This window comes from Coenobita brevimanus, chromosome 98 (genome assembly GCF_032717465.1).
Source record: "Coenobita brevimanus isolate Jiangsu-jjx chromosome 98, ASM3271746v2, whole genome shotgun sequence".
NCBI lineage: Eukaryota > Metazoa > Arthropoda > Malacostraca > Decapoda > Coenobitidae > Coenobita > Coenobita brevimanus.
Window position 1 is genome coordinate 2,465,248 of NC_137051.1, and position 15,572 is coordinate 2,480,819.

At 38.9% G+C, this 15,572-nt stretch overlaps 1 protein-coding gene across 1 annotated transcript in view; it reads left to right on the forward strand.

The window, feature by feature from the left end:
- Positions 1 to 15,320, forward strand: part of unc-13 (protein unc13 homolog) — a 205,044-nt gene extending 189,724 nt beyond the window's left edge. The window contains exons 24-28 of the mRNA XM_080283857.1: positions 2,185 to 2,352; positions 4,309 to 4,401; positions 6,496 to 6,661; positions 10,134 to 10,260; positions 10,915 to 15,320. Coding sequence (XP_080139983.1) covers positions 2,185 to 2,352; positions 4,309 to 4,401; positions 6,496 to 6,661; positions 10,134 to 10,260; positions 10,915 to 11,076 — 716 coding nt within the window. The 3' untranslated portion in view covers positions 11,077 to 15,320. The remainder of the gene's footprint in view (positions 1 to 2,184; positions 2,353 to 4,308; positions 4,402 to 6,495; positions 6,662 to 10,133; positions 10,261 to 10,914) is intronic.
- The last annotated feature ends 252 nt before the right edge of the window (positions 15,321 to 15,572 follow it).

Genomic DNA, 15,572 nt, shown 5'->3' on the forward strand with positions numbered 1-15,572 from the left:
TAATGGCGGCTGTCCATGCTGCTTTATCTGTGGCAGTCTTCTTATTCAGTCCCTTACCCCTGAGGTCATACTCTTTGACCATGTCCCAGGTCCTCTTTGGTCTGCCTCTTGCAACCCTACCTTCAACGTTCACACCTCTCACCCTCCGTACCCAGTTGTCATCTTTCATCCTCTCTGTACCCAGACCATCACAGTCTCCCCCTTCTCATCACAACACAAGTACCTTCCAGTCCTATCCTTCCTCCAAACTTTTCAGTCATAATTCTAGCCCTCCCAGGCCTCACTGTACATACATCTAATCATCGTCATTTTTCTACTGGTACTATTAATGCATTAGTAGGTCATAAAAACACTACAGTAAAAGCAACATTTTCATTACAGTAACTAGGTCACAAACAATAACACACAGCCTCACTTCATCTATGCATCACTCGTCGTCTGCTGCTGTCCCTCCTTACCCCTCTACCCCACCTCCCGCTGCTCCCCACCCTAAATTTGTTGTCCCTCCTCGCACTGCTGTCCTTCCTCTTCCTCTGACTTCCGTGCTACTGGTGATGAAGATAACTCCCTTAAGTTTTCTGTCTTCTTCATAAAGAACTGCTCTATTTTGGTCTGAGTGGTTTTCTTCTTTGTTCTGCAGCATCATGTTGTAACAATTTAGATCTACCATCACTTTCGTGGCCAAATTTTGTCCGAAATTACTCAGAATGGGGCCAAACTTCTTTTTCGAATATTATAGTTCGAATAAAATCAGTTTAAGCAAAAGACAAATAAAAAATTGTATTTATGCATAAACTGCCACTCACGGTCTATCAGCTTGGGATTGTCCAAGGCGCGCAAGGCTAATTTGAAACCATTACATATGTGTAAAGTTGCGTTAAATCGAGAAACTCTTGTTAATTAAACATATCTCCCTAAATATTTGCTCGTGTTAAAACGAAAATGCATTTTCTAAACTCGTGTTAGTTGAGAGGTAACTTTATTTATATATATATATGTATGTATGTATAGAGAGAGAGAGAGAGTCTACCATACACAAAATATATACTGTTTGTACAGTACAAATACATGCAGTGAATGGATTCCAGTGCATGCAGTTATTGGCACTTATGCATGTTTTTCCACAAAAATTATTATTATTTTATTTATGGCTTTCCTTGTTTCATGTATTTTTTTTTTGTTCTATCAAAATTACATCGTTTTTCATCTTATTACTTGCAGTCATACTTTTCATTTTTTTTTTTCTGATTTTTAATGTTTTCAAATTTCACCACAGACAAGTTGCTTCTTATACCTGTTTTATTAGATATGCAAAACTTGCTGTTCTCTGTCCAGTATTTGTATTTTAATGTAAGCCAGGCAAAATAACATCATACACTGTGGAATTCAGGTGTGTCCAAATATCTTTACTTTCTTGTAATCCCAATCAAGACACCACAAAACACGGTGTTCAGTCAATTATTTTGTGCCTCAGAGGTTATGTTCTGATATTAGGGTTTGTTGTAAATTTAAAAGGGTCTTTGGCAGCATACCTTTTTATACATTTTACTGTTCCACATAAATGTTCTGCAAGGATCCTTAAGTACACTTGGACTAAGGCTCTGTTTTGCTTGTTGATGTAACTTAGAAGGATTTATGGTGGTTTTAATCAACAGATTGTAGGATAAAGTACAGTTATGTAAAGCTGTAAGCATTAAGCTGTTTGGCCAGTACAGGGATTTGCCAACAAGGCAGATCATGTTGAGTATGGGAATCCAAACCTGATTATCACCAATTTGATTTCAGCTCACATAATGTCAGAGACCATCACCTTCTTGACTAGTGACTTGCCTGCACTGGTAAACCTTAGATTACCAGACATTGTGTTGTCAATACCACCCATGTGCAGGGTTGCCTGTGGATTGTGAGTGAGATTCACTTTGTTTACAATCTTTTTTGTCCTGAAGTAAAGAATGGTTATATTAATGATTTGTGTAATTTTTTTATTTTTGCACTAATGTTGGTTGTGAGTAAAATGCAGGTCTAGTGACTGAAACAGAGTTTGATAGACTGTTTTAAAGAAGAAACAGCAGATATTTTTGATGCACTTTCACTGGCCTAAACTGTTGAGTAAAGCCACCAGGTTTGCCAGAGACACAATATATCTGGCTCCCTTACATGACTGCTCCCCTTCTTCCTCTTAAGTTCCCGCAAACGACAGTAAGTTTCCCGGTAAGGCCAAGAAAAAGAAAAAGGAACAAGTGTCAACAGAGGAAGTGGAGGAGGATGAGGAAGCGGAGGCAGAAGACGATACAGATGATCCTGTTAAGGCAAAGAAAATCCGAAAGAAACTGAGTATGAGTGATAAGCGAGGTAAAGATGGAAGGGTCCGGATTGTGCACACGTCAAGCCTCGTCCTCTAGCGAGTAGCGTCTCCTTAGCAAGAGAGTTTACTGATTTAGTCTGAATGAGTTCGTAAAAGAGTATTTTGAGTGTTGAGCTGCCCAGTATTTAAAATTATAAAGATTGAGCTATCATCTTTTAAATAAATAATAACAAGTCTCACTAGCATGTAAATCAAATTACTGTACATCATCACACTTGACAAGGAATGGTACTTATTCTATGTCCTGTGCCTTATGTAAACATAGGACAGAGGGCTGGGAATAAGTTTTGTAGCTTTCCCTTACTGGAGTACAGCTATCTTGAGAGAGTAAGAGGAAAAGAGGTTATCTTAGACTTCTGTCAGAATAAAGACCTCCCTCATTCTTATGCAAGTTTACGAACTCACCCTTAGTTGAGAATGGCATTATTACCACTTAGCGAGGAACGTAGAACCCAACATTGATCATAGAAGCATCTTGTGTCAATAATTCTACGTCTGCAGCTTCTTATACCATCTTTCGCTCATGTCTGACTCCCACTCGAAAATGCAGATATGTATATAGAGCCATTTGACATACCTGTAAATACCAACATGAACTTATGCATGGTGGTGATGAGTCCCTGTATAGAAAATATTTATTTATTATTTACCTTCATTATTTTTAGGGTCATGATCCCTAGGGCATATTCACATCACATTTACCCCAGTACTGCATTTTCGATGAACCAAATCTGCCGTGGTCCCTTTAATACACCTCCAAGCGTGACCAGGAGGACGTTTGTGTGCCGTGTCTGTGTTTGTCCTTGTTGTCCGCTGGAGAGTAGCATAATCCATCTCTCCATTTATGTGTCCTTATTCACACATTGTCACTTGGGATGCCGGAATGTTTTTTCCCTTGGCAGATGCTGTGACTTGTCTTATGTTGTCCGTTGTTTGTTATTTTGTCAAGTATGAGTAGAAAGGTGTTTTCTTAAGCATGTTTCTGGTTTCCAGCATTCATTTATTGACCTGCATACAGTTCATAGATGTTGATAATGTAAGTAGAATAGATTCATTTTGTCAGTGGTTGTGCATGTTTAGAAAACTGTTAGCAACTGATTTTGACTACTGCTATTAATTAGGAAAATACTGATCACTAGAGTATTCCAGGCTCGCCTTTTTATTGCTTGTTTCATTCTGCTATCTGCAGAGAAGTACAGTACAGTCTTATCAGTTTATTATACATTTTTTAAGTAAAGTGTTTGTTTAAATAAGTAACTTTTGTGCTGACCTTTTCAGTGTAGTTCAGTTTACAGACTACAAGTTTTGGCAGTGTCAGTGATTTACGTAAGATGAGTTCTTTATATATATTTAATCCGGTCTCTCTTTTCACAGTTGTTGTGTAAGTACCATAGTTAGAGAGAGAGTCCATTTGTATCAACTTTACTGATGTATCTCATCATTTTGGCAGCACAAAGATTTCATTTATTTTATATAGCATGTTGAGTCTAACATTCTTAATCTTTACAGTTTCAAAGGGAAATATTAAAGATATGATTTAATATAGCTCTGCTGAACATTGCCTTCTACAAAAGTGCTTCAGAAAGATGAGAAACTGCAATGTATACTTTTTAAAATTGTTATTGCTGGTAAAATTAGTTGCATGTGACTCAATTACCAGAAGTACTGAACTGATTTTTTTTTAAGCTGCAGAAATGCACATTTTTCCCCATATAGAGGTAGCTAATATCTTTAGTCTTGATTTTACAATTTAGTCTTTTAATACCTCCCAGTGTGAGCAAAGATTTTATTTGTATTATTAATATTTAAACTTTATATATATATATATATATATATATATATATATATATATATATATATATATATATATATATATATATCACCTTCATAGTAGGTGTCCACAGTTCTCTGAAGCATCAAATCTCATACCTTATATCCCTCAGGCTCAACGGAAGAAGGTACGGTTGGAGAGATCAGCATTCAAGTGGACCTGTACACTCACCCTGGCACTGGAGAGCAGAGGATAAATGTGAAAGGTGAGGGTAGGGTGCATCTCAAAGCAACACTGAATATGGCCTTGGGTAGGATAGGGGTAGATAATGAATACAGTGTAAGAGGACTCAAGGGAACAATATAGAAACAGTATGCCTTTTGCCTGTCGATCTTTACACAGTGTTTGTGGTCATCATCATCATCATCATCATCATCTGGACCTCTTTGCTACCCTAGGGCGAGGTGAGAAGTAGCAGTGTCCAGACAGTCAAAGTTTGCCCAGTTCAATGGGCCATGCTTCCTTTCACTCACCATTCAAGCCTACAGAATCGTGGCTCCATCTGATAGGCAAACAGGTTTCACCAAGTACTGTAGCTTCACATATACCTATCCGATAGAGTCAATCCAAACACTGTCATGTTGACCAGGGTGCCAAATCCCTGGTATGCACTTTTCCTCACAAAATTCATCCAGCCACCTCTTGTCAGTCCCATTACCTCACCAACTTCCATACCTCTTCCTCACGCACTCATCCATCATATCTCTCCACCTTCTTCTTGGCCTACCTCGCCTCCTCCCACTTTCAAATTCGCACAGATATAACTTTTTCACCACTCTATTGTGATCCATTCTCTCCCCATGACCATACCATCTCAGTACACTCTCATCGATTCTGGTGTCCACAGCCTTCTGCATCTTTCACGAATCACATTATTCCATAGCCTGTCCGCTCTCTGTACTCCACATACATTCCACAACAGTCCCATCTCCACTGCTTTTACTCTTGACTTTTCATTTTCATGCCACACCATAGTCTTACACCTGTATGTTAAAGTTGGCAGTAACACTCCCTCATGTAAGCCTCATGCTGCTGCAACACTCAAGCCTCTGTTTCTTATCAAGGCCATCATAGGACCAGTTATTTTCCTTTCACGTATCACTCTACTTTCCACCTCTTTTAAACATTTTCCTCTCTTTTCTATCAGGGTACCCAGGTATTTGAACTGTCTCACCAGTTCCATTCTCCCTCCATTCACCGCAGCATCACACTGAGAGTCACCTTCTCTCTCAGAAACCATCACTTTACTCTTTTCTACATTTACTCTCAAGACATGACACTCACTACATTTACTCTCAAGACATAACACTCACAGACATCTACAAAACTCTGCGCTGGTCTGCCAAGCTTATGTCCAGTATTTGCAAGTAGTACTGCATCAGCATGCATCAAATTTGAGATATTCCATCCATCATCATTCATTGCCAATGCCATCTCTCTCTCCATTAGTCGTGTTTTTACTCCCCTCGTCATTCCATCCGTATATATATTGAACAACCACACTGATCATGAACCATTCACATAGATGCCTATTTGCCCTTACACATGCCTCATTACCATCATAAAAACTCTTTAACAGTACCTAGCAGCTTGCCATCTGCACCGTGCAAATGCAAAACCTTCCACAATCCTTCTCTCCCTACTTTGTTGTATGCTTTTTCCAGATCCATAAATGCCATAAACACCTTATAGTCCATCTCTCCTTGTTTGTGGTATGAAAGAAAAGTAGCCCTGTTTTTTTGGTAATGAAGAAAATTCCACCATTATCATCATCATCATCCTGACCTCTTTATCCTACTAAAGGATAGGGTGAGGTAGGGTCCAGAGTGCAAGAAAATATTTGGTAGAGGAAAAAATTAAACCCAGTTTGCTCCCCACTTTAAATTTTGGGGGAGGGGGCAGCTGTCCCCTCTTGCTCCCCTGCTTCTGGCCCTGTTGCCTTTAGCTGGAGTGGAATGCTGTACGTTTGTGGAGTTGTTCTGATCGTGAGTGATAATGGTACCAGTAAAAAGCACTTATGATGTACTTTCAGCTGAATGAAAGAATTGGGCATTAACTGGAATAAAATACTAGAGTTGTCTCAGCCATGAGTGTTATTTTACTTTTTTCTTTGTTAAGGAAAAACAATTTGCCTGTGATCTTGCATTCCTTAAACTAGCTTTGCAATATGTAGATTAACACTCAGCCTTTTGCTATTCACTCATTATGTTAAAATCATTTAGCATTAGGTGGATTATTACTAGAGTTTTCTGTGTCATGAGAAAGTTAATCTATCCTTGTTTGTTTCCTTGGGATGCAGTGGTGGCAGCTAATGACCTACGTTGGCCGACCACTGCTGGTGGAATGTTCCGGCCATTTGTTGAGGTGAACCTTATCGGGCCACACCTAGCTGACAAGAAGAGGAGGTTTGCTACGAAGTCCAAGTCCAACAGCTGGTCACCTAAATACAATGAGAGTGTCCAGTTGTACGTATCTACTATAACTTACAGTTTTGGTATATATAGGTACTGTATATCATAGTCTGTGTATCTATTGCCAGACGTCATAATCTCATAATGGGTGGTCACAAACAATGGCCTCCATGTGACCTCGTCCTTTGCTATTTAGTTGCCCTCCCATCCAGCTCACACCCGCACATCATATACTGTATCTCCGTCCTCCATCTGTCCATCTCTTCCTCAATCCCCACCCCTTTCCCCTTACCCTGCCACCTCATTCACATACACTCAAGCCAGTATCTCATTCTGTGTCCTCTCCACACAGGCAGACCATCTCAGAGTATTTCTCTAAACACCTTCAGCCTCATCCATGTCAGAACCACAGTGCTCTTTTGCTTCATCTTTTGTTTGTTTATCTTCCCATGTAAATAACTTTTCTTCCACCCCCTTTTACAAATTAGACCCACTAAATACATACCTATTGTTATGGTATCAGAAACACACAAAGGCATGGTTAGGTAATAGAAAATGATGAAAAGGGAACAATAAGTAAGAAGCACGCACCATAGAGAAACCTTGAGGTGAGGGTTTCTGAGGTTAGGGGGTGGAGAGTAAGTGGTCTCCACCACCTGGATTTAACTTCTTGATTAAGGCCTCATCTTTAAAACTCTCAAGCCATTAGAAACCATAGACACTGCATCATCATTGTTGGTAGAAACCAGCTCAGGTGTGCAATAACAATATTTTTTGGCTGAAAATTACACAATAAAAGCAGAAAAGATTTTCATCTTGCAGTGGTAACAAAAACCATTATAACCTAGTGCTAGATGAAAATCTGCACTTCTGCCAGTATTGCACATATTTTTTTTCATCCATCCGTCCAGCCATCATCCAATCCTATACCGCCCCATGAGGTGCGTAGGAGCTCGGGGCTAGGCAAGTTGGTCCTGACATTTAAGATGAGAGTGACCAGCCTCACTCATCCCTGAGTGGCATTACATGAGCAATAAACCTCAACCATGCCTTGGATATAAACCTACAGTACACTAGCCCAATCCAGTTGAGGCGCCTTAATTACCCACTAAACCACCAGACGCCATAATTTGACTATACGGTTGCCACCCATTGTAGTAAATGGTTTCCTGGTGCACAGGAAACCATTTGGCTTGTTACTTACTGTAGAGTCACTTGCAGGCAGAAGGAAGAGGAAAGAATGAAGGAAAGAATGACAGAAGAGGAAGGAAGCAAGAGAGGAAAGGGCACACGCCCAAAGCAGCAGTATATCGAGTGAGTGGATGGTGAGTGCCCCCACCTACCACATTATTTTTTTTAGTAAAAAAAAAAAAAAACTTAAATTTGTCGATGATTCAAATCTGTAGTTTCTGATAGCTTTGAGGGGTTCAAAGATGAGACCCTACTTGAGTTAATCCCAGGTGGTGGAGACCATTAATTCTCCATCATCTAACATCAGAACCCCTTACCTCAAGCTCTTTCCAAGTCTCTCTCTGGTACATATTTATTCCTTATTGTTTTTCTATTCTATTCTATAGCCCGATGCCCTAATCCCGCAAAGGGTGGCCGCGACAAAATGCTTCCTTATTGTAACTTTTAAAATATTTTCTATTATTCTAATGATGTTTGTGTGCATTTCTGATACTTACCATAACAATATTTATGTATTTAGTGAGTTTAAATTGTTGTAAAAGGGAAAATTTATGTTTATAAGTGGGGTGGACTGGTATAAATCTCTCCTGTGCATTTGTTATCACTCGCTTTCATTATCACGCACTATGTGCAGTGCCAGTTGTGCATAATAACCAAGGGATCACTGTGTGTGTGTGTGCATGTATACTGTGTATATACAGTATATATATATATATATATATATATATACACACACTATATATACATATATACTGGTATATATATATATTATATCTATCTATCTATCTATATAAATATATACACACACACCTGTATACTATATACAGTCGTGCGCCACATAACATCCTACTAATCTAAAGATTGGAACGTAGCAAGTGTATGTAGGCGTAAAGCAGTTTTCCTGTGTGATGGGCAACCAGCATTCCAAAACAAACTGATGACACTGCCGTTCCTATGATACACATGTATAACCCATACAGATCCACAGTAATACTGTTCATGTGTCTTAATAATTTTCCTTTTTTTTCTCTTACATAAAAGCAGTAAAAAATATATACCAAAATGCAGTAAAATATATATACCAAAAAGCAGTAAAAAGTATACTAACAAGCAGTAAAAAGTTTACTGTATAACAATGTCATCAACTCCAGCCGCAGGCAGCTGCCTGTAGTAGCATGTTTACTGCTGCTTTTGAGTGTTCCTGTTTATCAGTGCATCAGGTTTACGTAACATTACATACTGTTTTATTGTCATAATTTGGGCCTTTTATATTGTACTGTATTTTATAAGTATAATATAATGTACAGTACAATATGTACCATATACCTGTATACCGGTATATAGGCCATTTTTGTTCAGCTGATGGGTTAGGTCCTTTTACCAGCACCAGCCTTGAGAGGTGGGCCAGGCAACTTTGACCATTCAGTAGGGAGGCAGACAGCCATATTTGCTCTTTGGTTAGCTGGTGAATTGGTCCTTTTACCAGCATGAACTCCGAGAGGTGGGCTGGGCAATGTTGACTATTCAGTAGGGAGGCGAATGGCCATTTTTCCTCAGCTGGTGGGTTAGGTCCTTTTACCACCACCAGCCTCATGAGGTGGACTGGGTGACTTTGACCATTTGGTAGGGAGGCCGACAGCCATTTTTGCTCAGCTGGTGGGTTAGGTTCTTTACCAGCACGAGCCTCAAGAGGCGGGCCGGGTGACTTTGACCATTCGGTAGGAAGGCAGTCATTTTTGCTCAGCTGGTGGGTTAGGGTCAGTTACCAGCGCACGACCAGAGGCTGGCAGGCCACCCAACCATATACAGTATACAATGCATAAGTTATAGTGGTCGCTTAGCATGCAGATCACTTAACGTCCTATTTTTCAGAACATATCATAGATGGCAAGCGGTGCATGGCTATGTACCGTACGTATATAATGAACAGCCTTGGAGATATGGCTCATCCTTGCTTGTCCATCATTCGGATAAAAGTGCATTTATATATTCCCCCTTATTAGTTGGACAGTTTACTCCCAGTGTTGTCATCTTGACCTTTAATAGGTTTTATTTCAGAATAACACCCTTTATTTCACTTATATTTGAAGTTTGACGGTGAACTATATAACTTCCAGAGGCTGTTCGGCCAGACTGCCTAGGGAACAACTACTACTACTTCCAGGTATTAACATACAGTTTTCGAAGGAGCAGAGAATAGTCTGGTAATGGAACACCAGAGTTATAGGAGGCCAGTATAAAGGATTTTATTGTATTTTCATCTTTAACAGGAGCCTGTGTGACTGTATTTGAAATAGACTGTATTTTAATGTGATGACTTTGCCTTCACCAATAGCTTGATTGGGAGTGAGGAGGGCCCTGAGAGCTTCGAGCTGCACATCCGAGTGAAGGATTACTTCTTCGCTCGAGATGACAGATTGGTGGGCGTGGCAGTCTTGCAACTCAGAGATATTGTTGATCAGGTAAACCAGTCCCAGATTTTGACAGTTTGACAAATACTCTGATATTTATTTTTTACGTGATTTAATGCTTTATCCAATTGTTAACTACAGTACTTTATTTGCCTTCAGTTTTTTAGCAATTTTATATAAGCTTTGGCAGTCTATAACTTGTCTTCACAGGGGAGTGTTGTGTTGTATCATTCACCAAAAAGTCAGAAATTTCCTATTTATTATTACATGAGAGGGGCTTTGGTTTGGAAAGGAATGAATTCCTTCAATTTTTGTGCCTTTTGTTTGTGGATAATACTTGTGTATGTTAAAGAAATTTACTGGATATGTAATGGTCATTTTCCCCTCATATGCAATGTGATACATATTGTCAGGCAGTGCCTGACTGCAGTATTGCACGATGTCATGATAATTTAGTGTATACCACATTGAAAAGCTAAAGGAATGTATCCATTGACAGTTGGAGGTTTCCCTCCTGTGAAAAAAGTCATTTTGGATGGCGCAGATGAAATACCTTACTGCATTATCCGCAGTACAGTGAAGTCTTTTAATTTATATGATGTTCAGTCCAATCCCAAATGAGATTCAGTTTTGGAGAGACCCAATATGATGCAAAGGATAGAAAATATTTTTTACTGTGGTTTTGATACTAATCTGTTATTACAGGGATCATGTGCTACCTGGCTTTCACTGGGCAAGAGGTGCCACATGGATGAAACAGGCTGGACTATCCTGAGAATCCTGAGCCAACGTACCAACGATGAAGTAGCTAAGGAATTTGTCAAGTTGAAGTCTGAAGTGAGAGCAGAGCCACCAATAACGCAGTAGAGGGGATGGGAAGCATATCTGTAGTGGACTGCAAAGTCTAAAGGATCATTTCTAACCAGGCATTTATTTCTGATTGAATTTAAATGTAATTACTTATTTCCACATCAGTAATAATGGTCTAATGTTCGTTTTTTCTTAAAGTTAAGAAATTTAAGGTGGATGATAAGTGTAATGTCAGCACTCGGATTATCTGTGGATGTTAAATTCTTGACTGCTTCTTTCATCTGTCAACATGTGAGAGCATATTTCTCACTAGGCTGGACAGTGTTGGGTGAAATGTCCTATATGTTTCCTTTGAATTGAAGTGGAACCAAGTGCCCAAACAGCCTCCTGAGGTTAAAATTAGCGTCCAAGGAGATCTGTTCCATGTCGGATTCTTGCGCATGGCAGGTGAAAAAGAAAGCACAAATTATCGTCGAGTAGCCTCATTGGTTGGGTAGACATGCATCAACCAATAGGGATGCGTATATAGGCGTGTAACAGTCAATGGGGGTCTGTATTTAAGAAGTGTATACTATATAATGCAGAAAAAGTGTCCACTAGCAATTGGAAACAAGACTGTTGTTGGTCAGTGTAAGATAAACAGGAGTATCCATAATGGAGAGGAGTTCACATGTGCCCGGAGCTACTGTTTGGAAGGGATGTCTGTGATAAAAGTCTTTTGAATGATAACTCGGGATCTCACCCGGATGGACCACCAGGAGGTTTACATATAGTCAGTAAGTGCAGAGCAACAAAATGTTAATCCATACTCTGTGTTCTTATTTCACTGGAATACAAGTCCTCTGCTCTTCCAAAATAACTTGTTTTCAAAGTTTGTAAAGTAGTATTTTCAATCATTTAAGCAATGATGGTGTTCATTCTGTATAATACAGTACTGGTAAGATGTACAACATATACACCAGTTACATTATTATATATGATTATTCTCTAAAGGGTGTCCCAGTGGCTTCATGGTTTGAGTACGGCTAGTGTCATGTCACTTGAGACTTGGAGCCGTATTCTCGTCAGCTTAGGAGGCTTCTTGCACCTCTTCCTTAGCAACTTATTATACATACTACACTTTATTGTTCTCTTGTATGGTATTTGCCTGTTTAATACCAACGTACATTGCATAAATAACATATATGGGACTATCAACTCAATATAAACAGAAATAAACTGGCGAGAAAGAAATGCCTGGAGCCTCCTGAACCGACAAATAAATGGACCTAGGTACATAAGAGACTAGATCACTTTTTGTGGGCCTTGATCTTCCAGCAGTTTTGTGATATGTCTGATGGAACAAGCTTCACCCAACAAGTATTACCATCAGACATTCGTTTTGCAGTGCAGTTCTCGGCAAGCTGGTTGGGTTGAGGGCCATAATGAAGCTTCGCAGTTTCTTATACGACTGGGTCTCTGATGTCATTGTCCCATTTTCTGTGGTGGTGTGAGAGAAACTGATTGAACCTCAAGGGATTACTTCCCAGTTGCTGTTAAGTGGTAATAGGGTAAGTCTGCTATTTTGTGCTGCATTAGTTCTTACTTCACTGTGGATGGGGAAACAACAGACATCTGAATTAATCACATTTTTTAAGTTTTACGCACAAACTATTATTTTTCTATGTGATCTTGGCACATTTTAACAAAAAGGTGCACATTCATATTTCGCCTTGTCCCAGATTCAGATTTCAACAAGCAATCCATTGTACATATCATTTTACCATTAGGTTAGTCCTCGTACTGTAAACTATGAATAATTGGGTGATTGTTATGTATTTTCCTAACTTTTCATTTTTCTGAGGCCTGTCGTGTGTCAGAGAAGGGGAAGGCCAGTGGATCGTGGCGCTAATTGTTCTTTTGGGTACCCTAAAGTATGCAAGTGGTCAGTTCTGCCTCATTGTCATGAATATTTTTCCTAGATTTGCACAGTAGTCCCTCTAATTTGTAAGCTAGAGTAAGTTGCGAAGGAAACATGATCTTACATAGTCCTTCTAGGCTGCCAGGGAAACGTGATCTTACATAGCCCTTTTAGGTTGCCATGGAAACATGATCTTACATAGTCCTTCAGGGTTGCCATGGAAACATGATCTTACGTAGCCCTTCATAACCAAGCTTAACCTCCTAACCTAGCCTAATAAAATTGTAACCTAGCCTAAGCTGACAGTCTTACAAACTGAGTAATACAGTTCAGACCTTGATATGCAGGTGGATATTCATACAGAGAGCAGCATTGTCCAGTTTTCCATACCACAGGGAATTGTATTCTCATGGGTTGGGATGCTTTCTAGCAACTCTGCATTTTTGTTTTCTTGCAATGCTTTATCCTGCCAGTCATAAGTTGTATGTTTTGTCTTTTTAATATCAACATGGATTGCATAAAATATAACAGTCAGGAGACTTTATGTGCCATATGCAGATAGAGGCTGGTAAGGAAGCGATGCTAGCGAGCCTTCTTAACTGATGAGAATATGGGCCAGGGTCTCTTTCTCTTAGTCACTTAAGTGGTGCATTCCTCAGTCCCAGTACCTGCCAGGGGTCAAAGTCAGCCAGTTCATAGGGCTGGTTTCCTACCACCTAGAGTCTTGTAGAACTGGAGGCAGAGCAGTTCCATCATATTGATTTTAGATACTTCAGTTTACAAAGCTTACAATATGGATAATGTAATGGCTGGAATATTGAGTTAGACCTTGTTGTTGTTAGCTTATTGGCTTAATCTAACTCTGTTAATGATGTTCCAATATTTAATTAGCAGAAGCCTTAGTGACGTGGCTGGGTCTAAAGCCAGTATGACATGAGGTGGCCAGTCTCTTGTTCCACTGGTTCTCTTTTACTGACTAACACAAGGAAGCCTGGCCCTATCAGCAGGCTGCTTGACGACCACCTCTGGCCAAGATTGGGAATCGTTTTGTTGCTAGTTCATGTTTTAAGCTGTGTGCATGTGTTGGGTGTGTGTAAGTGTGCATGCTCTCCGTCTGGACTATTGGTATGTTTTTTTAACCCAACAGGCACATATTGTACCTGTTATATACATATATAAATATATATATACATATATGGGATGTCTGAGTTTCTGAAGTGAATGGAGTGAACTGTTGGTGCCACTCTAAGGTTTTGTACAGTGGGTGGTGAACAACTGCTGTGAGAGCATGCAGAAGCTGTTGTCTTGCTAGTTATTCCTTCACTGGAAATTCAAGCACCTGTAGATTTATCTGCAATTGTGATTCATAGACAGCAGTTAATTCGAGGGATCTTAATCTGTAGATTTAGTGATGGGTATCCTGGGCTAATTGGAAATTGGCTTGTAATATGAGGTATCATCATATCAGGATATTGATTTGGGAGTTTTAGAAAAATGTAACAGTATCAGTATAGGTTTATCAAAATATAATACAGTAAGCAGTGGAATAATGGTAAAATATGTCGGAGAAATATATAGGATTCACTAAATTTCCACTAATGAGTAGTATGACCAAGGTATCCCAAATAATATGTATATATACCGGAAAACTGTGTTAATACCAAAGCTCACATTACAGTATTGGTAAGCAGACATTATTTTTCTCAAGTCTGAGGAGGGGGATGTATAGTTCTTGAAATTTTCATTAATGCATTACAGTATTTTAGCTGAAATTGCAAATTGGAACAGTTTAATTTTTTTTTTTTTTTTTTTTTTTTTTTTTTTTTTTGCTGCTCAGGAATGTTCTATTCTGAGAGCGTACAGGGTTTGTAGATGCTGCTGTGCTCAGTTAGAAACAGAAAATAATGGTTGCATTAACTGTTATGACTAGGCTATCTTTCTTGAATAAGACATCAACATACTTGGGCATTGATGGTCTAAGTTTGGTGTCAGAAATATACAGTAAGGTAAATGGGAAAGTGGTTAGTTATACCATATGAAAAAATATGGGTACTACATAGTTGGGTTGCAGCCATTAAATGAAATGTAAGTACAATTTTATAATGAGTAAAGCGGTTAGGTTATGGTTGTGTCTTCTCAGAATTAGAGTATACAAAAACTGTAAGTAATCTATAGCTTTTGATATTTCATTGCAAAAACTTCAAAAATATGTAAAGGAGAATGGGCAGAGGATTAGTAAGCTATGATAGAATTGAGCTTAAAGTGGGGAGATTTCACAATACAGAGGATCAAGTTGCTTGAATGCATGAGGAAGCACAGGCAAGCGGAATCTTCCAAACATATGTACATATGTTGTCTCTCATACCCGATTGAGTGGAGAAAACAATAATATTATACTGTATGGTAAAAAAAAAAAAAACTTCCGCTAAGCGCTCTGTTGTCCAGTCATAATCCTCCATAGAAATGAACGCGCTTGGGATGTCAAAAAGCTTTTCATAATACTGTTGCACAATGTAGTAAATTGTTTTCTCAGCTATAAAAGATTCATGGCCTGTGGATTTTATATATATATATATATATATATATTATATTTTAAATAAATATATATATATATATATATATATATATATATATATATATATATATTATATTA